The following is a 22380-nucleotide window of genomic DNA, read 5'->3' as shown; positions in this document are numbered from 1 at the left end:
TAAGTATAATTAAATGAGATGTAGTCACACCTGGAAGGTTTGGTCCACCATCTCCGTCAACATAGAGCAGAGACCCACGGGTCTGTTCTGTGGATAATCACGGTTGAAACTGGAAATAGGGGTAGCATGGAGGACTAACGGGGTGGAGCGGGGAGGCCCTGACACGCTGCGCTGGGCGTTGCTTTCCCTTCCGCCGCAGAGGAAGAGAGGCTGGCTGCATCTCAGCGGTGGTCCGTTTCAGGAGGACTAATTATGGTGTTCCCTTCCACAGACCTCATCACGGGTAAATCCTCAAAGATGCAAGGTTTTCTAACTTAATGAATGAAAAAATTTTAGAGAAGAAAGTACGTTTACACAAGAAAACCCCAAAGTTCCTATCTCTAGACCTAAAACGGTCCTTGCCCTCAAATATAAAAGCTTCCCTTTCCGACGCTGTTGGAAGGCGATCATTCGCTACGCGGAGTAAATGGAAGAGTGTGAAGGCCCTGCTTCCCAGGACATTTATGTACTCCGGTAAACGAGCAGCCAGCACATCGTCGAGGACTTAGCTTTCTGTGCACAGATTCTCTTGCTTTATTCGCCTTCCCTGGGCAATATGTACGTTTACGGGCTCTAGCACCCAGTGGTTGCCAACGCCTCCTACACCCGAACCTGTGGGTTCCCAGGTCCTCTCCCGTTGGAGTCCACAGTACAGACGAAGGCGGGATTATCTGTCACCAAGGACGAGCGGCCGGGTCTTGCACACCAGTTCTCGTCGCCCCGTCAGTTCTGGGCTGCATGCCCAGGGAGCCGGTCTGCAGCCTCGCTCCATTTGTTCGGACCTGTCCCTGGACGCACCACAACTCTCAGTCCAATCTCTGTTCAGCTTAAGGCACCAGACCGTCTTCATCTGCTGCCACCGCGTTCCAGACAACAGTGGAGAACAGTATAGAGTCTCCGAGCCTAACCTTGGGCTTCATTTAAATTCTCCCGAAAACCTTTCGCAGCCCGGGGCTGGTCCGTCTCCCCGGAGTCAAGGGTAAGGCGCACCCGAAGAGGTGGAGCGCGAGCCTCGGGGGCGGTGGGACCCAAATGGGTGGGGCCGGCCCAGGTGTGGTGGGGCCGGCCCTGGAGGTAGGGCGGCCCCTGGATGCGCGACGGGCCCTGGTGGGAGGGGGCCAGGCCTGGAGGGGGCGGGCCCAGGAGAAGGCGGGCACTGGGGGCGGAGCAGGCCTTGGGGGCGGGGGGGACACAGGGTGAGGGGCGGGTCCCGTGAGGTGGGGCGGGCCCTGGAGGTAGGGCGGCCCATGAATGCGCGACGGGCCCCGGTGCGGGGCGGGACAGGCCCCGAGGGGGCGGGCCCAGGCGACGGCGGCTCCTGGAGGCGGGATGGGCCCTGGTCGGAGGGGGGCAACAGGCCCGGAGGAGGCGGGCCCAGAAGGCCGCGGACCGGGAGAGCCGGGCAGGCCCTGAGTACTGTGAAGGCTTTGGGGGCGGGACGGACCCGGGTAGGGAGGGCCGGGCCGGGCCGGGAGGGGGTGGGCTCAGGCGGCTGCTAGGCCGAACGTGCCGCAGGCCGGCCGCAGGCCCAGCGCACCACCATGGAGAGGCAGGGCCGGCGGCCACGGGGACCGCCGCAGCAGCAGAGACAGCAGAGGAGGAACGGAGGCTGAAGACGGGGCCTCCGGGTAGTGGGCCAGTGAACCCTCGCCGTCCTTGAGCCCAGACTCCCGTTCCCTGCCTTTCTGGGCGCAGGCGGTGACCCCGCTGGACGATGCGCGTCCCCGGCCGCCCGGGAGGCTGAGCCCGCCGCCCGGTTCTCACCCTTCGCCACCACCCACCATGGCCTTGCCCGGCGCCGAGGGCGCGCCTGACCGGCCGGGATCCCCGGCCAGGGGCGCCCCCACCGGCTCCGCGTCGTCTTCGTCCGCCTCCTCCGGCGGCTCGGCCTCGGCAGGAGCTGGGCTGTGGGCCGCGCTCTACGACTACGAGGCGCGCGGCGAGGACGAGCTGAGCCTGCGCCGCGGCCAGCTGGTGGAGGTGCTGTCCCAGGACGCCGCCGTCTCGGGCGATGAGGGCTGGTGGGCCGGCCAGGTGCAGCGACGCCTCGGTATCTTCCCCGCCAACTACGTGGCGCCGTGCCGCCCGGCCGCCCACCCCGCGCCGCAGCCCGCCAGACCGCCGCCGCCGCGGCCCGGCTCGCCCGTGCACGTCGACTTCGAGCGGCTGGAACTAAAGGAGCTCATCGGCGCCGGCGGTTTCGGGCAGGTGTACCGCGCCACCTGGCAGGGCCAGGAGGTGGCGGTGAAGGCGGCGCGCTGCGACCCGGAGCAGGACGCGGCAGCGGCGGCCGAGAGCGTTCGGCGGGAGGCCCGGCTCTTCTCCATGCTGCGGCACCCCAACATCATCGAGCTGCGCGGCGTGTGCCTGCGGCAGCCGCACCTCTGCCTGGTGCTTGAGTTTGCCCGCGGCGGAGCGCTCAACCGCGCGCTGGCCGCCGCCAATGCGACCCCGGACCCCCGCGCGCCCTGCCCGCGCCGCGCGCGCCGCATCCCCCCGCACGTGCTGGTCAACTGGGCCGTGCAGATCGCGCGGGGCATGCTCTATCTGCACGAGGAGGCGGTGGTGCCCATTCTTCACCGGGACCTCAAGTCCAGCAACAGTGAGTGGGGACGGTGGGGCGGAGGGATGGGGGAGAGGAAGACTCAGCTGCGCCCGTCGCAATCCACCTGGATAGGCTAGTCGACCTCCGGACTCCCAAAAAGCCTCCTACGCAGACTTTCCAGGGCTCAGAGGTCCATTTGCACCCTGGTTACTTGCGTTGGAGCAGGTGACACACCTTGCTTTGTTGCTTTTAGGTGCCTTTTTTTTTTTTTTTAATTCAGATCAGACTTGCTTGCAGACCCACACAGTTGTAAAAGATATGGACTTTCTGGAAACCTCATGGTGCTGTTTGGCCTTAAGGTACAATAAGTAGTTCGTTTGGATAGAACTTTGCCAACTGAGGCCTTTCTCAAAACACATGCCCCCTGACGCCCCCCTCTTGTCTAGTGGCCTTCATCAACCTGCCCTTTCCTTCAGCTTACAAGCACTGTATTGAGGTCTCTTCTCTCCCACTTTCAATATGGCTTCGTGTCCTTTAACGTCTCCAAAGTGTTTTCATTCAGATGTCTCTGCCCGTGAAGTATGATTTCATTATTGGTTCAATGGCTTGGGTGTTAGGGAATTGTCTCCAGACCAGAAACACCATTTTGTGTCATCATGCACATTTGGATTGATTTAAGAGCAAGTTCGTTGTCCTTGTACAGGTACTTGAAATCCAGAAAACCTGGCCTGTATCATTCACTTTGTTTATAAATCCAAGTGTGTTTTACAGATGTCCATTAAGAACCGACAAGGGAACTCAGCCCAAATCCTATTAAATTTCATCATATAAAAGAGCTACTAGAATTAGCTTCGGTATTGAAGATCTCTTCACAGTCTTAGAATGAGGTGAAATCTCATAAGAGATTAAAGGATGCAGCCAGAACTGGCATTGGCCTACCACAGCTGCATGCGTTTCAACCTTGTAAAACCTGCTAGGACAGGAGCTGAGGCAAATGGAAACATTGCCCTTCTGCTGCACTGCAAGACAGGAGAGTGACAGGAAGAAAGGATATGTTTGTGGTGTGTTTATGCAGACTTGTTCTCCTATTCAAAATCCTATAGCAATGTACCTGAAAATGACTAACGTAGCGTTTCAGAACTGTAAATAATATGAGTGTTGGTAACTACAAATAAACACTGGATTTTTTTCTTTTTTTTTTTAAATCTCATGACTTCTGTTGGCCTCCACGTCTTACAATTTAGATTGCAGCTGCTTGAGTGACAGGAACAAATTCTAAGAAAATATGGGCTAGAAAAGTGGCAGGGGTGGTGTGCACCCTCAGAATCCTGACAGAGGCCACATGAGGCCATTTACTTACTTTTGGACTGTGTTGTAGTAAAGACATAGCACAATTTCAAATGTACTAATTTTTGTAACTGCTTAACACCTGACACAGTCTTTGTTACCAATTCGAGCTTATTGCCTAAACTATGCTTTTACTGAAAGAAATGTTTAACCTGCTGCCAAAGAACATGACCTGTGTGTCCCAGAAGCCCTACCCCTAGTGAGCCCACAAGCCTTTGTCTGCTGAGAGTTTTCTGCAGAACCAGGTATTTTAACGATGGCAGCAGCATCCTGCTCATTCTGGCTCTTGTAAGTTGCTGTAGTTCTGTGATAGACATGGAAGCTGGCATCCTTCAAACTTACTCTGTTGCTGTATGTCAAATCGCCAACACCAGCAAACAGTTTGGGTTGGACTGATCCTTAGACCCAGAAATTAAAGGGTCTGTAACTCTTACTTTTGCATTATGCTTAGGCTGTTCGGTTGGGTTTTAATAACGCTTAAGGTCCGTACGACCTGTTCACAAAGGCAGAGCATGTCTGCCAGTGGTGGTAAAAGCGCAGAAGGGCAGGTTAACCCATGTTCCAGTGTATAAATTAAAAAATTTAAAGTGCTAATCTATTAAATAGTGAAAAGAAACAGCATGACCTTGGAATAATAACATGGTTAAAAAGTTTTTATTGACACCAGAAAAACTTGTACCGTGGAACAAGTAGCTTACTGTGTCTCGGGGAGATATTATGTAATCTGAAGGTGATTATAGGCTGCAATTTAGTTTTTGAAAGACTTTTCACCCTCAGAGTAAGTTGCCAAACTTCCTGGAGCATTTTAATTTCTGTAATTGTTAGGCAGAGTGGAATTATCGCACTTTCAAAACAACTTAATTGGCTAGGTCACTCGCCTAGCCAAATATTTGTTACGATATGACCACTTTTACAGTTTTTAACTTCTATGACATAAGCATTTTGAATAGGGCCTAAAAGGTGCAGAGCAGGGTCTAGCACGTTGTCTTATCCTGGCTCTGGTATTATTTATTCAGTGAATTAATGCAGGTCCCTTGGAACCCTCTTGTGATATATGAAGCCATAACTCCTTGTTGAGATTTCTTTCAGTACAGCAGAGACTCTGTTACAGTATGTTTTGTTTGACTCTATTGGCTATTTGCTAATGGTGGTAGTGAGTTAATGATAATGTAAACAAGGTTTTAAAAAATCAATATTGAAATTTAGTGTTACTCTTTAGTCTGCTCTTGTAACAGAGAGCCAGAATACAGCTACTTGGACCCGAGCTAGTAGAAATTATTGCCTTAAAACAAATGTTTAAATTTATCAAACTAAGATATGGCTCTTGATATACTTTCTTTCTTTTCTCATCAGTCTTTTTTTTTTTTAAGTCCTGTCATATCATTCTGAGACAATGTTTGTTGAAATAAAAACCAATCTTGTGATGTACAAACAATTTTGTCCCTTTTTCAAGAGACAACAAAAGATTGAAAGTTGAGCCAAATGAGCAAGTTTTAAGCATCATTTATGTTGTTGAAATATGCTAGGCCCTGTCACTCCCAGATGCAAAGTTATCAGAAAATGCTTTGCTAAATCTGTGTACCACAACTAGAGAGCAATCCAAGGCAACCTTGGGTTACTGTGAAAAGGACCAGTTTTATATGCACTCAGAAAAGAGAAAAATCATTGTGAGCTGGAACTCATTTATTCAACAGAGTTTGAGGGCCTACCCTCTACCAGGGAGTTCTAGCCCCGAGGATACAGTGCGAAAGCAGATGGTAAACAGTGTTCCCCCAGCACCGAACTTAAGTCTCATAGGGAAGATAAATGGCTGCTACTGCTGAAAAATGGCAGTCATGCAAATATCAGTAAGTGCTGTCAAGAAAAGAAAGCATGATGAGGGGTGGAGAGTGAGGATGCTGATCAGACGGGGTGGTCAGGGCAGCCACTCCGAGGAAGTGACACGGAGACCTGGAGAAGGAGGAATGAGTCAAGCAAAGGTCCAGGCAAAGGGCAGATGACGTAGACGTGAGCCTGGATTGTTGGATGACTGGGAAGAAGGTGGGCCGGAGGGCTGGAGCAGAGAGTAGAAGAGAGATGTGGGCTGGGGGTGGTTTGCAGGCCCCTGGTCCACGTGGGGTTTCCCTCTGAGCACCAACCATCAGTCCAAAGCCTTGGGGCATTTTGTGCAGAGGAGGGGCATGATCGAATGCCTGTGTCTATAAGATTACTCTGAAGAGTGGACTAGGAATTGGCCTGAATGAAGACTGGGGAAATTGTCCAGGCCAGAGAAAGCACTGGTTTGGCTGAGCAATGGAAGTGGTTTTCAGGGAAGTTACCAGGAAGGAGTGAAAAGAAAATAGTACAATATGTGAATTGCTGAGGAGGCTTTGAATGATTAGAATTTAGTCTTAAGTGTTTTGTTTGTTCTGACATAGTTCAGGATAGAAAGAAGATTGCCTAGCATAATTTATGGTTCCTTTTTTGCTAATGTTGCTTACTGTGTTCTACCTTTTTTTTTTTTAAGCAGAAAATAAACGTTGCATGAGAAACTGAGCCACAGACCTTGTAGTTGCTTATTTGTGTACTTTTTCTTTCAATGATTAGGTATCTTTTATCCTGATTTTTTTTTTTAGCCTCCTGGGAATAATTATTATATATTATTATCTACAAGGACATCTACAGTCTATAAATAGACATAGTTATATTTATTATGAAATGCAATTTAGAGCTCTTACTAAAACTACAAAAGGAGTCTAAATTTTTTTCTTTTGCTTTTCTCATTAGTGCAGTGTAAATAAAGGAGCTATTTGAGAAAATTATAGCCAGCGTGATCTCCAAATAAGGTGCTTAAAAAGCTCATAAGAGTGGTTTGGAGGAGCTATTAATTATGCTATTATCAGTTGAGAGACGTGCGTCTTCTCCCTTCTCTCGTCTGTTCTTTTACTCCAGACATGCAGCTTCATGCCATGGCCTCTTCCTATTCTAGGGGTTCAGGGAGATCAGTTCAGAGAGCCCAGTGGTGACAGAGAGCTGTCTGCTTCTGAAACAAAATTGACTAAAGATATATCTTTGAAAGAATGGCAATCAAAATGGGTCTTGATTTTGATCAGGTAAGTCTTCCCCTTCCATTTTTATGCTTGCTTGTTGGAAAATAAATAGTCCACTTCTGATTTTTTTTTAACAGTTGTGAGTAATTTTGTGCTGATGATCATTTTATAGGTTTCCCTGGTGGCTCAGATGGTAAAGAATCCGCCTGCAATGTGGGAGACCTGGGTTTGATCTCTGGGTTGGGAAGATCTCATGGAGGAGGGCATGGCAACCTACTCTAATATTCTGGCCTGGAGAATTCCATGGACTGTACAGTCCATGGAGTCACAAAGAGTCAGACATGACTGAGTGACTTTAACTTTTCACATTATGCTTATATTATAATGTACATCTCAGATCGTTTTGTAGTCATTGTCAAGTGTATCAAAGTGTGGGGAAAGGAAAGCCAAGATAGGAGATCTCCTCTATCATTTCAGAAGGCTGTCTGTAAGTCCTGCTTTCCCACACTGGCATGTGAGGTTTGGACTGTTCTAGAACCTTGCAGTACCAAAAGGAGCCTTGGCTTTGAGGTCAGACTTGGGTTTGAATATTGGTGTTATCATCTACAAGCTGTGTGACCTTGGGCAAGTTATATGACCTCACTGAGCCTGACAGCCTTGATTTCTGATACTGTCTACTGAATTCCTCTCGGAGATGAACAGGAACCTGTAGGGGAAAAATCTAGTTTTTTTTTTAAACCCTTCGTAGGCAATTGGGTGCATTCTACATGAAAGCAGATGGCTTTTTTAGTGAACAGTTAGGAGTCAGGTGTGCTAGAAGGAAAAGTAGACAGTGGCTTTTGTTGAGAAGGAGACTGGTGTTTAGCTTGTGGCCAGATGTTAGCATGGCCTTGAATGCCATACCAAGAGTTCTGGACTGTCTGACGGCAAAAGCAAGCCATGGACAGTTTTGAGGAGGAAAGTCCTCTGATCTGTAAGACAAATATATACGAAGAAAAGTGTATAAGCTTAGAGTAACTTACTTTATGACTGTATCTATCAAGACCCACTATTATTAGTGGGTCAGGAATAAAAAATAAAATACTTAGACATCAGTTTGGGATACATTTGTTTATCACCTATGATCAGAACCTCATTTTTATAATCACTATTTATTTAGTGAGATAATATAGGGCACTTTCTCCTTCTCACTCACCAGAGTTGGAAAATAATGACCAGATTTACTATGTCAGGCTGATGATTTTAACTTGGAATTTCAGTGTGACTTCCCAAACTCTCTGTGGTACTTGAGTGGCTCCCACAAGGTAGAAATACCTTGATGAAGGAATTTTAGGGGGCAGAAGAAGGGCTCCTGGGGAGGCTGGGAGAACTGTGATGGCTTTATTTTGGAGCCTAGAACTTATATTTGTACAACTGACCCCAAAGCAGCAAGAATTTAGTTAGCTCTGACTCCACTTCTCACAGTCAGTGAGCTCATGGCCTCAAACTTTCTGAGCAGGGTCGTGTGAGGATCACTGAAGCAGTGCACACCTGGCGTCAGCACCCTTTCCCCTGTAGGTCCAGGTAGTAAATATGTTTGGCTCTGCAGGCCGTATAGTTCCTGTTGCAGCTTTTCAGCTTCCAGTTTGGCCCATAGGATGTAGTTCCCTGACTTCTGTATATGTCAAGGTACTTAATAAACTGTAAGATGCAATCTAAATATAAGCTGGTGACTATACTAAGTGTTTAGAAACACTTTGAGTGCTTTAAATAGTGCCTAACTTGCTTGTGTGTGAACTCATTGATACCTAAAAGCTTTCCACAATTCTTTATAACCTGAGGACATTATTATTTCTGCAGAATATAGTGCCATGTTATCATACGTTTATTCACTTTAGTTGGGGGTCAGAGTCTTCATCCTTTGATTGGCTCCGTTGATCCAGGCCAGCCAGCTGTACAAGGAAACAGTCTCGTGCTTTGTTCTGTAGGAATGCTGCCATCTGCACACTTTGGCCAGTCTGCTTGTAACTTGGCTTGATAAGTTGAGGGTCAGGGAGAAGGCATGAAGTATTCAATTGCTGTTTTAACTGTTTCACTACGGAGTTCATTGGACTTCCCTGGTGGTTCAGACGGTAAAGAATCTATCTGCAATGCGAGAGACCTGTGTTTGATCCCAGGGTTGGGAAGATCCCCTGAAGGAGGGCTTGGCAACCCACTCCAGTATTCTTGCCTGGAGAATCCCCGTGGATAGAGGAGCCTGGTGGGCTACAGTCCATGGGGTCACAAAGTGTCGGACACGACAGCAACTAAGCACAGCAGCAGAATTCATTACTGGGACATTTTTTATGCTTTTTGAAAAAGTAAATCACATGCCATTTGGGGAGAGTGTCTTGACTACATATAGAAGGTTTGAGTTATTACTGGCTTAATTGACTTTTAAGAGTTACTTTGTTTCAGGTTGTCTGCAAATATTGACTCAAATAATATCAATTATATTACTTTCTGTTTACTAACATATTAATGTAGAATATTGCGGTGGATTCCTCCCTCTTGAGTTTGCTTTGTTCCCTACCTTGATAAAATACAGAAAATGTTCAGCCGACAGAAAGAGTGATGTGTATGTTTCACACACAATGAAATGTAAGAAGTTTTCTCATTGAAACTGAATATTGTGTGTGTCTATGGTGTTGAGGGCCATATGAAATTCTGATTTAGCTGATTACGTGCCTGGAACTTGCAGAGGTCTCTCTCCTTGTATATAGTGGGCTGACTCACTCATCACAACACAGTCATTTAGTGACTGTGCACTACATGCCAGGGATGCTTCAGGCTCTGGGTAGTCAGTGGTGAGCAAAGTAGAGAACAAGTTCTTCCCCCTGTGGAATTTACACGCCAGTGGGCAGTGTGGACATTAGAGGGTAAATGGTGAAAGACATAGTATGGTGGAGGGTGCTAATTGCTTAGTGCATGAACGCCAAGTCACTTCAGTCTTTGCAACCCTATGGACTCTAGCCCTCCAGGTTCCTCTGTCCATGAGATTCTCCAGGCAAGTATACCAGAGCGGGTGGCCATGCCCTCCTCCAGGGGATCTTCCCGACCCAGGGATCGAAGCCAACGTTTCTCAGTCTCCTTGCATTGGCAGATGGGTTCTTTACCATTAATGCCACCTGAGAAGCCCAGTTGCTTAGTAGAAAAACTAAAAGTCGAAAAGGAAGGTTAAAATCTTAGAGTGAGCAGTTCAAGATTAGCGTGTGGTTAAGAGAGGCCTTCCAGAAAAGGAAGCAAAACCTGAAGAAGTGGAAAGGCAGATCACCTGGAGAAACAAACTCTGGTTGAAGAACAGAAATCACTCCCCAGAGCAGGAGCCCGCTGTGACAGGAGAGGCCTGGAAGGGAATCATAGGGCACCCAGGAGAGAGGGGGTGGCCCCTGGAATGTTTTGGAACCAAGGCCTGGCTCTGAGTGACGTTGCAGCGGGTCACACGGTCTACAGTTTTGAGAACATATGAGGAACTAGGGTGGAAGTGATCACTTGGGAGTCAGCAACATGTCCATGGCATGAAAAGGCCTGAGAGTGGCTGACATTATCTGGGGACTGAGTGCCGATAGGAAAGACCAGAGGTCCGAGGGCTGAGCCCTGGGGGTCACCAGGGATTAGAGGCCCTGCAGAGAGCGAGGAACCAGAAAAAGGAGCAGCTGGTAAAGGAATGAACGTGAGAGGGTGCTGTGATCCTTGGGGGCCAGAGAAGAACAGGGTTCAGGGGGGAACGATCAGCTGCGTCAGTTGCAGCTGGTGGGTCAGTATCCAAATAACTACTTTGCTATCGTTATTTCTAAAGCAGTCTGTGCTGTTTTAGGAGGAACAGGTGCACTGGTTTTTCATACTCAGCAGCTGGCTTAACATGAAAAGGTTCATCTTCCTGCTCCTTCTTCCCCTTATAGTAGTCACTCATTTAGCAACTGTTTATTGAATGTATAAAAAATGGTAGTTGCTGTGCAGTAGAAATAAATGAATACAATGAGTTAGGTGCACATTCTATCCTCCAGGTGCTTATAATTTAATTAGAGATGAGACCAACAAATGAGATAAGACTGTGTTCAAGTGTAAGGGGAGTGGCACAGCTTAAGTGCCTTAGAAATGCAGAGAACATCTAGAGAAGTCCTGAGGGAAGGCACCCAGGGGGACATGGTATTTACATGGTGTAATATGGGAGCAGACAGAGACTGGCAAAGCTATTCGTTTTTGGTTTTTTTGGTTTTTTACTAGAAGGGGAAATTGAGATTCCAAAGGCCGGTGGACCTGAAGGCCATCTCACAGTAGGTGCTGCAGCGAGAATCCAGGGCTGGAGCTGGGCTGCCTCCATGGGAAGTGGAGGCCAGGTGTGGTTTTGTGGAGGGTGCAAGGGGGAGGTGGTCCACACAACTGGCACCGGGAGCAAGGAGACGCTAATGTAATGTCATGTGTTTTAGAAGTGGCCTTTACTTTTGGACTCTGTGGGAGAGGGAGAGGGTGGGATGATTTGGGAGAATGGCATTGAAACATGTATGCTATCATGTAAGAAACGAATCGCTAGTCTAGGTTGGATACAGGATACAGGATGCTTGAGGCTGGTGCACTGGGATGACCCAGAAATATGATATGGGGAGGGTGGTGGGAGGGGGGTTCAGGGTTGGGAATACACCTGTGGTGGATTCATGTCAATGTATGGCAAAACCAATACAAGTATTGTAAAGTAAAAAAATAAAATAAAAAAAAATTTGTAATGAAAATGTAAAAATAAATAAATAAATAAATCTAAAGGCTAAAAAAAAAAAAGAGAAGTGGCCTTTAATGTACAGCAATTTTAGGGTGTAGGATTCCTTTTGGAAAGTCCAGGAAGAGCTGAAAAGACATGGAGATGAGATTGAGAAGGGACTTGAAGACCAAGATGAAGGCCTCCAGAGACTGGTGAGTGAATAAGTGCTACAGGTGTGGGAATAGATGGAAGAAACATGAGTAAGTTATCATTTTTTCCCTGGAAATGAATGGCTGATTGTTTCCAGAATTGAAATTCACAGAGTAACATTACTGTCTTAGGCTGAGAGGTGGTATTTTGCTAATATATTCTTTCACATTGGTGCTTTCCTCAATTGATTTCTTTCTAACAGACTTTTTTTATATATATAACATAGTCCTAGTTAAAGGTTAATTGAAATGAACCTATTTGACTCAAATGGAATTTGGACTGGCACTCCCATAAATGGTGAGGAAATAGAATGGATACATTGTAATTGCTTTAAGGACTATGTACATTATATACTATGATTTGGAAAATACCAAAGTGAAACTTCAAAGGAGCTGGAAAAAATCAAGTGCCTCATGGTTGAATAAGTAGACAAAACACAGGTTGTAAAGGCTGATTGTTCAAGAATGGGGCTAACAGGGGTCAAAAATCTTTACTGAAGTCGCACATAAAGGGGCTCAAACATTCGTCGCTGGGTTGCTAGCGAGAATTGACTACTTTCTGTGGCCCAGAAGTTGATGTGCCCGCTTCATGCATGGTTGTTCCTTGGGGTCCTCTTCCTGGTAGTGGGCAGGATGCAGAAGCACCGCCAGCCTGTCCTCCGCTGGAACCTGGCCAGGCGCCCAGTCACGTTACCTGTCGGGACACTGGCTATTTTTGGTTTCGGTCATTTTGCCCAAAAGATAAGGAATTTGAAGAATTCTGCTGAACACCTCTGAAATAGAATCCAGAACAATGGGCCTTTCATGGAACTCTAAACGTGTGACATTCAGAGTGTTATTTTAACTTGTTTTCTGTTAGTTCAAAGCTTCTGTGGAAACCTTGGGCTCCAGGTGGGGGCAGGTGTTTCAAAGCGGCCAACGCAGTGGCTGCTAATAGTGCATTCTGCCGTGGCATTGCTTTAGAAATGCAATCCTCTTTAAATACTGAGTGTTTACTTCTCACTGGTAGTTCTGCCTTTATTTTACAGTTGCCTTTCTGAGGTTTTTTGCTTCTCAAGGGCTGCCAGGCATTACCTGGTGCCTGAGGATGTGGATTGGTTATTAGGCCCATTTTAATCAAGGCTTCCTCATGCCTTCCTGTTTGGATGTTTATCAGAAGGAAGAGATAAAATACGTGAAAGTGTCTTGGAAAACAGTTATATAGAACTGTGAGCCAACTTGACCATTAATGTAGAGTCTTGAATGGTGTAAGAATATCATCGTTTAAAAGTGAAATCAGTGTGTATTGTGAGGGGAGAAACATCATACAGCTGATGAGGTAGCTGTGTGTGTGTGTTGGTCACTCAGCCGTGTCCGACTCTTTGCAACCCCACGGACTATAGCCCGCTAGGTTTCTCTGTGCATGGAATTCTCCAGGCAAGAATACTGGAGTGGATTGCCATCCCTTTCTCCAGAGGAACTTCCCAACCCAGGGATCAAACCCCGGTCTCCTACATCGCAGGCAGATTCTTTACCGTTTGAGCCACAGAGAAGTCCCTGTAGCTAATTATCTATTTTTTGTTTCTGTGGTTCAAGTATACAGGGTTTTAAAGGATCAGATATTGATTTTTTCTTGATATTTATGAGGAATCAGCACTGAGAAATAAATATACCTTAAGCTGACATGGAAGAAAGGAAAATTCAAAAATTAACAGAGTGAAATTTCTGATTATTCTGATTATTATTCTAAAAATAGAATTATTATTCTATTTTTTGTTTCTGTGGTTCAAGTATACAGGGTTTTAAAGGATCAGATATTGATTTTTTTCTTGATATTTATGAGGAATCAGCCCTGAGAAATAAATATACATTGACCTGACACAGAAGAAAGGAAAATTCAAAAATGAACAAAGTGAAATTTCTGATTATTCTACCAGTTATACTAATAACTGGTAGCATTATTAGTAACAAGGAAGACTGGCAAGAATTGTCTGTTTCTGTGGCCCAGAATTTGGTGTGCCCACTTTGTGCCCGGTTGCTTAGATGCATGCTCTTCAGATGGGATCTGAAGCCAGGCCCTGTATAGTAGCCATATGATCTGGGTTACATTTCTAACTGTGACCTGGAAACTGTAAATTCCAGACTGTCACAGAATGGCATGAAGGTCCAATGAGATATGAAATGGAGACAACTCTACATAGAAGAGGATAGTTAGTGGTAGACAATATCCTAGAGAAGGCAATGGCACCCCACTCCAGTACTCTTGCCTGGAAAATTCCATTGACGGAGGAGCCTGGTAGGCTGCAGTCCATGGGGTCGCGAAGAGTGGGACACAATTGAGCGACTTCACTTTCACTTTTCACTTTCATGCATTGAAGAAGGAAATGGCAACCCCTGCCAGTGTTCTTGCCTGGAGAATCTCAGGGACAGGGGAACCTTGTGGGCTTCCGTCTATGGGGTCGCACAGAGTCGGACACGACTGAAGCGACTTAGCAGCAGCAGCAGCAGCTGCAGCAGCAGACAATATCCTTATTATGACTGGTGATATTAATAATTGTCATTAATAAAAACTGTTGAGTGTTTGGTGTGTGAGGTACTGCCTTAGGTGATGTTGGGGGGATAGAAGGGGGTCCTTACTCTCTGCATATTAGTTAGAAGTTCTAGGGGAAGGAACTTTACAGCACAACAGTATTTATTCAGATTTGGCAACTTATATAATCAGTCCCCCTTCAGCTAGCTCATGTTGCATTAACTCTGTGACTTCCGTAACTGCCTAAATTGATGACACCAATGTGAATCCATTACAAAGTGAAATTTCAAGCCTTGCAAAAGGATAGGATTTCCTGACTTCCATGAAAGTGATTTTGAAGATTTGCTAAAAACGCTTTCAAATCCGTTGATAAAGGGTGTATGTGGGTGTATGTATGTGTAATCCTTACGAAATGCTTGTTGTGTTTCAGACACCGTTCTGAGCACTGAATGTGTCTTCCTTTCTTCCTGCCTGCACTGTCATAATTCCCGTGACAGACAGGAATCAGAAGCACAGAGTCCAAACTGAGCAGTCTGCCCTGGCATGCATGCTTCTGTCGTGATGCTGCAGGGCTGCTGCTTAGATCATGTGATAATTATCCAATGGCAGGAAATCAGAAAGGAGGACAACAGGCTCCTGAATACAAGGAGATTTCCAAGGGATCAAGAAAGCACTTGTGAAAAATTTATAACAGCTGTCAACTGAGTAATGCAGGCTGTAGTTAGGACCGTGGACACAGGGGTCAGACGGCTTGAATGGCATTGCTCCTTAGCTACGTGACCTTGGACGGATTACTCAGCATTTCTGTGTCTCAGTTTCCTTATCTATCAAGTACAGGTGATAAATAATATTCACATAGCACTGTGGTGGGGGTTATCTGATTAAAATACCGGTTAAGTGTACCGGACAGAATGTGCTCAGTCAATGCTGATTATTCCTATAACGTTTGGGAAAGTGCTTCCCCTTTTCCACAGATCAAACATGAAGAATGTCTTATGCTTCTTTCCAGTTTTGTTTGGATAATTTATTCTAAGAAATCTCCCATGCTTGTTCATTTTGTTCCTTTTAAGAGTTAGTGCCTGATTTAAGCAGTGACAAAGATGTTGTTAAAGAGTAAAAGGCTTTTCAAAAAAAAATCAGTTAAATTTATTCATTTTAAAATGAAACAAAGATGAATATTTTTAATGATAAAAGGTACAGTTTACAAAGAAGATAGACATCATAAATCATTAGACATTTAGTAACAAAGAAAGATACATAAAACAAAAATCAGAAGAAATATAAGGAAAAAGAACAAAATACATAATCATACTGAGACATATTAACATTTCTCTGAGAATATTTTATCAAGTGCAGAAAAAATAAGAATAGGAGCATCTTGAATGATGTCATTAATAATTTAAATATAATAGATTAATATATTTAATTTATATTAATCTTGTATCCTGCACAAATATATTTAAAATTTTGTATCTCATATGTTGCTATTAGATGTCCATAGGACATTTAGAAAAACTGGCAAAAAGATTAAAATAGACTTTTTTCATGTTATTTTTCAAGGTGAAACCTGAATAATAATTACCCCTGCACACACACAGACATACTCTCTATTAACTCTGAAATTTGAATTGCTGTTTGATTGGATTCACTGTGTTGCTCAATTCTTTTTCAGTATTAATTACCTTCTGATCATGAAGACCTGTCTCTTGCGATTTTTGTGAGGATTAAATGAAATAACGCCTGTAAAGTACAAGGAATATGGGGAATATTGACAGTTACCAATGACTCTTATGGACTCTTATTATTTCTGTTAGATGGGAATTGGCATGGGCAAAGGATAAACATAAGAATGGGCATGTTTTGTTCATTTCACCTGTAAACTCAATGCACCTGTGCTGAATCAGGCAACGCAGAGTGGTTCCGTGCGGGTGAGCATGAGTGTACAAGTTTCTTACCATCTTTCTCCTCTCCTGCCATCCCTACCACACACACACTCTCTCCCCCCCTCACTCACACACTCTTTCACACTTACTATCTCAGAGCTCTCAGTAGTGGAGGCATCAAGTAAACGCAAACGCTGTGGTACCTGATGCCTCGCAGAGCTGTCACAGAAACACAGAGGCCACGTGAGTGTGGGGGATGTGATGGTTCCTGACCCAGGATATCTGGGAGATGTCACTGAGCAGATACTGTTTGGGCTGGAGGAGCAGCCAGCTTGGCTTGAGCAGAGGAAGCTTATCCGTAGAGGAACTGGGCATGGTTTGAATGTAGCTTGCTGTGTGAATCTAGGGGCTGTGATTTCCCAGGTTTCAGAGTGTGGATATTATCTCTGAGTTATGGGGAATCATGGAATATTTTTAAATGCAGGCTTATTAAGATATAATTTACATAGAGTAAAACTCACCCTCTGAGGGTTCACTTTGATGAGTTTTTTTTTTTTTTTTCATGTACAACTTTTTGTTTGAACACTTGTTTTTATTTCTTTGGGGTATGCACCTACCTAGGAGTGGAATTGCTAGGTCATATGATAATTCCATTATTCTATGTTTAACTTTTAAGAAACTACCAAATTGTTTTGCATGGCAGTGACACATTTTACATTCCCACCAGCACTGTATGTGGGTTCTAATTTCTCCATATTATTGCCAACACAGGGATTTTTTTCCTTTTTTCCTCTTTTATTTTTAATATAAATTTATTTATTTTAATTGGAGGTTATTTACTTTACAATATTGTATTGGTTTTGCCATACATCAACATGAATCCACCACAGGTATACACATGTTCCCCGTCCTGAACCCCCCTCCCACCTCCCTCCCCATACCATCCCTCTGGGTCATCCCAGTGCACCAGCCCCAAGCATCCAGTATCATGCATCGAACCTGGACTGCTGATTCGTTTCATATATGATAATATACGTGTTTCAATGCCATTCTCCCAAATCATCCCACATTAGTGTATAGGAATGCAAGGGATTTCTGTGTGTTGATTTTATGTCCTGCAACTTTACTATATTCATTGATTAGCTCTAGTAATTTTCTGGTGGAGTCTTTAGGGTTTTCTATGTAGAGGATCATGTTATCTGCAAACAGTGAGAGTTTTGTATCTGTCAAAACTTTGAGTTTTGACAGATACATATAATCCTGTAACCACCACCACCACCACCAAAAGAGAGAATTTGCATACCTTGGAGAAACTCTCCCATGGAGTGCTGCCCTCAGACCTTTCCCTTCAGCCTCCGAAGCTGCTGGTCTGATTTCTGTCCCTCTTCCAGGATGTCAGAATCACTGTATGAAACCCTTCATGTGGGGTTTCCTTCTCTTAGTGTAGTGGTTTTGAGAGTCATTGCTATTGTGAAATGTAGTCGTAGTTTATTCATGAGAGGCTTAAAAAGATGAAAGGGTGCCACAGAGCTGTAGGAAGATGAATCTGCTTGGGGTGGTGTGTGGGTGACAGAGGAGAGGGCCAACATCTGGTCCAGAAAGGACTGTAATTCAGCGTAAGATGGTGGCAGGGTAGTAGGGGAGGGGCACCTGCGGGGCATTCAGTTCAGTTCAGTCACTCAGTTATGTCCCACTCTTTGTGACCCCACGGACTGCAGCACACCAGGCCTCTCTCTGCATCACCAACTCCCAGAATTTACTCAAACTCATGTCCATTGAGTCAGTGATGCCATCCAACCATCTCATCCTCTGTTGCCCTCTTCTCCTCCCATCTTCAATCTTTCCCAACATCAGGGTCTTTACCAATGAGTCTATTCTTTGCATCAGATGGCCAAATTATTGGAGTTTCTGCTTCAGTATCAGCCCTTCCAATGAATATTCAGGACTGATTTCCTTTAGGATGGACTGGTTGGATCTCCTTACAGCTCAAGGGACTCTTAAGAGTCTTCTCCAACACCACAGTTCAAAAGCATCAATTCTTCGGTGCTCAGCTTTCTTTATAGTCCAGCTCTCACATCCATACATGACTACTGGAAAAACCATAGCCTTGACTAGATGGAACTTTGTTGGCAAAGTAATATCTCTGCTTTTTAATATACTGTCTAGTTTGGTCAGAGCTTTTCTTCCAAGGAGCAAGTGTCTTTTAATTTCACAGCTGTGGGGCATTAGGTTGAACTGGAATAACTGAGCTGCAGGCTAGAAGGAGGGTTTTAAGGAAGGAGCAAGGAGGTAAGTTAGAAAACATAGTAGGTTTAAACCATCCGTTTTGTAGCAAATGGGAAGGAGTAGCATGGATACGCAGCTGCATCAGAGCCTCATGGAAAACAGTGGGACATTTCTGCTTGGTTATAGGCAGAGAAATCTACCAGGGGAGAGAGGAACCTAAGGCTCTGGGAGGGGCAGGGCGAGTGGGTACAGGTGGGCAGTGATGGGAAGCAGGGTTGTTTTAGCTTCTGCTACCTGAATGTGGCAAAGGGACACGATGGAAAGGACTTAGCATGCACACACACATGTGAGAGCTCAGGGCAGCCCTGACCTCAGCTCAGCTCCTGAAAGCTGCTCTTGTACACTCTGCATTTTGTCAGGGGACTGGAGAAACCAGCATCTGTATAATGTTTCTTAGAAATTTTTACTTTTTGCTGTATTCTGATCTCTGGTAAAGCAATCGAACTTCATAAAATAACTTAATGGGTTAACATGTCTATTCGCATTTGGCAAACTTAAGATAATCTTTGATAATAATGATTTATGATAATATGCCGTCTACTTGCAATACTCTAATACATTCAGTAGAAAACACTACATTTTTAGATTAGGACCTAACTTCTTGGAAGAAAACCATGTATTATTTTCCTGTCACATAAACTTTCAGAGACTTCTGATTCTCCCTGTGATATCTCAGTTAAATGTTTCTTGCCCTTAGAAATCATTTGCTTTCTCATAAAGATGCTAAGCTGTATTGTGTCTGGATTTTTTTATACTTGTAACTTCAGGCACAAATGACCCACTAAAGGCTATGAAAAGCATGATGTATTAATAAGATAAAATGGTAAAATGCAGGTTTATTCTCTTCACAGCTAACTGCAGTGAAGATTGTATTTTAAAAGACACTGAAAATTTATGAAAATATGCGAACACTCTCCCTTTGTTTCTCCCTTAGTTTTGCTACTCGAGAAGATAGAGTATGATGACATCTGCAACAAGACACTGAAGATTACAGACTTTGGCTTGGCAAGAGAATGGCACAGGACTACCAGGATGAGTGCAGCAGGCACGTATGCCTGGATGGCCCCGGAAGTTATCAAGTCTTCTTTGTTTTCCAAGGGAAGCGACATCTGGAGGTAAGTAAGCACCATGCATTTTGCTCTTGCAGATGTTAGTGGAAACTGGTTGCTGCACTTCCATTAAATGAGTCCCAAGTGTTAGTTGCTTAGTCATGTCCAACTTTTTGTGACCCCATGGACTATAGCCCGCCAGGCTCCTCTGTCCATGGGATTCTGCAGGCAAGAATACTGGAGTGGGTTGCCATTTTCTTCTCCAGGGGATCTTCCTGACCCAGAGATCAAACCCGGGTCTTCTGCATTGCAGGCAAATTCTTTACCATGTGCGCCACCAGGGAAGCCAGAAATGAGTCCCAAAGTATTGAGCATTTCTGAGCATAACGAATAGTCAAGATGGTCCACAGTTTGTGGTTGTTCCATTTAAGAATTTTTTTGACTTTACAATGGTGCAAAAGTGGTAGGCACTTCCTAAAAACTGTACTTGGGATTTGGCGTTTTGATCTTTCCCAGCCTAGTGACGCATGGTCCAGTCCTCTCTTGTGAGGCCAGGCAAAGGCAGTGAGCTGCAGCTCCTGGTCAGCACCACCATCAGGAGGGGAAACAACCGATACACTTACAACCATTCTGAACCCAGACAACCACCCTGCTTTTCAGTTTTGGTATCGTATGCAACCAACTACACAAGATATTCAACACAAGATCAGCTTTAGGCTTTGTGTTAGATGATTTTGCCCAACTCTAGGCTAATGTAAGTGTTCTGAGCACTTTTAGAAAGACTGGGCTAAGCTTGGTCTTCCCAGGTGGTGTCAGTAGTAAAGAACCCGCTTGCCAGTGCAGGAGACAGAAGAGCTATGGGTTTGATCCCTGGCTTAGGAAGATCCCCTGCAGGAGGGCATGGCAACCCACTCCAGTGTTCTTGCCTGCAGAACCCCATGGACAGAGGAGCCTGATGGGCTAAGTCCATAGGGTCACAAAGAGTCGGACACGACTGAAGTGACAGCACAGCACACACACGGGCTAACCGTCTATAACGTTAGGTGCGTTAAATGCATTTTCAGCTTTATGACATTTTCAGCTTACTATGGAGTTATCCAGATGTGACTCTGTTGTAAGTTGAGGAAGATCTGTATGAGCCTTTTTGAAGGTTTTGTGGTTTTGATCAAGATAGCTATAATCATGACGGAATGGGTAACTTGAGATTTTGATTATCCTAGGACTTCCATTTGATAGGAGAATCTTATTAAATCAGAGGTTTGATTAAAACTAGTTATAGTTGGAGTTAACAGTAATAGCATTTTGTAAGACCTGTTGGTAAATAAACACAGACCTCACTTTAAGGAAAATTTTGATTCCTCATGACTCACACACAGAATGTTAGCATGGAAGGAGTTTGAAGAAAAAATTTATATCAGCTCCTTCATTTTATAGATTGAATCATCTAAAGATTAAAGCTTCTGGTTTGGGAATGGAGAGCTAGACCAAAATGGGATCCCGGGTTATCCAGGTTATCTGAATTTTCCATTCAGCTTTGTCTCATTAGGGAGTGAAGACACCATCCATACCAGAACCACACAGAGAACAACAGAACAACTCTGTTTATACTTACAAGGCACCAGGAGCTTACTGGCCTTCATCTGAGGCTCACAGAATGCTGTGTGACTAGTATTAAAACTCCAGGGTTTTTGTTTTTTTTTAATTGTTGTTGTTTTAACAGCTTTATTGAGATAGAATTCACACATCATACAAACTATTGAATTCGCCAGTTTAAACTGTGCCGTTTCATAGCTTTTAGTATATTAATAGACTTGTGTACCTTCATCACCACAATTTAGAACATTTTCATAATCCATAAAAGAAATCCTATTAAAGGTAGCCATCTCCCTCAGAACTTCATCCCTCCCAGCCCAAGGCAGTCATGAACCTATGTTTTGTATCTTCAGATTTGCTTATTCTGGACATTCTGTATAAATGGAATTATGTAATATGCAGTCCTCTGACTGGCTTTTCAGTTAGCATATTTTCAAGGTTCATGTCATAGAATGTGTCAGACTTTCATTCTTATTTATTGTTGAATAATATTCTACTGGGTGGATAATACCACGTTTTCTTGTCTATTTATCAGTTGATGGCGTTGGGGTTGTTTCCACTTATTGACTAATTCTGAATAATGCTGCTGTGAGCATCTGTGAAAAAGTTTTTGTGAGGACACGAGTTTTCCTTCTCTTGGATAGGAGTGAAATTGCTGGGCCACAGGGTAATTATGTAGTTAATCATTTGAGGAAGTGCCAGACTGCTTTCCACCAGTCCTCATTCCCACCAGCAGTATATAAATAAGGCCTTCTAATTTAATTGTTCTACTTACGACTTTTAAGAAATTTATCACCTGTGCCAGGGGTTCTATAGCGTCTTTGGGCCATTTTGAGAAATACAAACGCTTGGGCCTCACCCCTTACTTAATGACTTATACTCTGCTGAGACTGAGCACATGTGTCTTTATGAAATATTAGATGTGTTGTTCTTGGCTTAATCACAATAATTTTCTGAACATACAGTGCCAAAATACTTAAGTGAAGTAGGTGACTATTTTAAGAAATTATACTTCAAGACTCTGAAAACTCATAAAATGTACCATAAATCAATTTTACATTCTGTATAATTACTTAACACTGTAACCATTTTACCAGTTGTATGCCTTTGAAAATAAACTATGTAATTATAACCTATACAAACGCTGTGCAATCTACATAAATGCTTTATAGCAACC

At 44.5% G+C, this 22380-nt stretch overlaps 1 protein-coding gene across 1 annotated transcript in view; it reads left to right on the top strand.

Annotated features, from left to right (window-relative positions):
- Positions 1 to 1821: 1821 nt before the first annotated feature.
- Positions 1822 to 22380, top strand: part of MAP3K21 (mitogen-activated protein kinase kinase kinase 21) — a 55788-nt gene continuing 35229 nt past the window's right edge. The window contains exons 1-2 of the mRNA XM_068982627.1: positions 1822 to 2641; positions 19496 to 19676. Of these exons, the coding sequence (XP_068838728.1) occupies positions 1822 to 2641; positions 19496 to 19676 (1001 nt within the window). The remainder of the gene's footprint in view (positions 2642 to 19495; positions 19677 to 22380) is intronic.

The sequence above is a fragment of the Capricornis sumatraensis genome, chromosome 10 (genome assembly GCF_032405125.1).
Source record: "Capricornis sumatraensis isolate serow.1 chromosome 10, serow.2, whole genome shotgun sequence".
Taxonomy (NCBI): Eukaryota; Metazoa; Chordata; class Mammalia; order Artiodactyla; family Bovidae; genus Capricornis; species Capricornis sumatraensis.
This window is presented reverse-complemented; position numbering and strand designations above follow the sequence as displayed.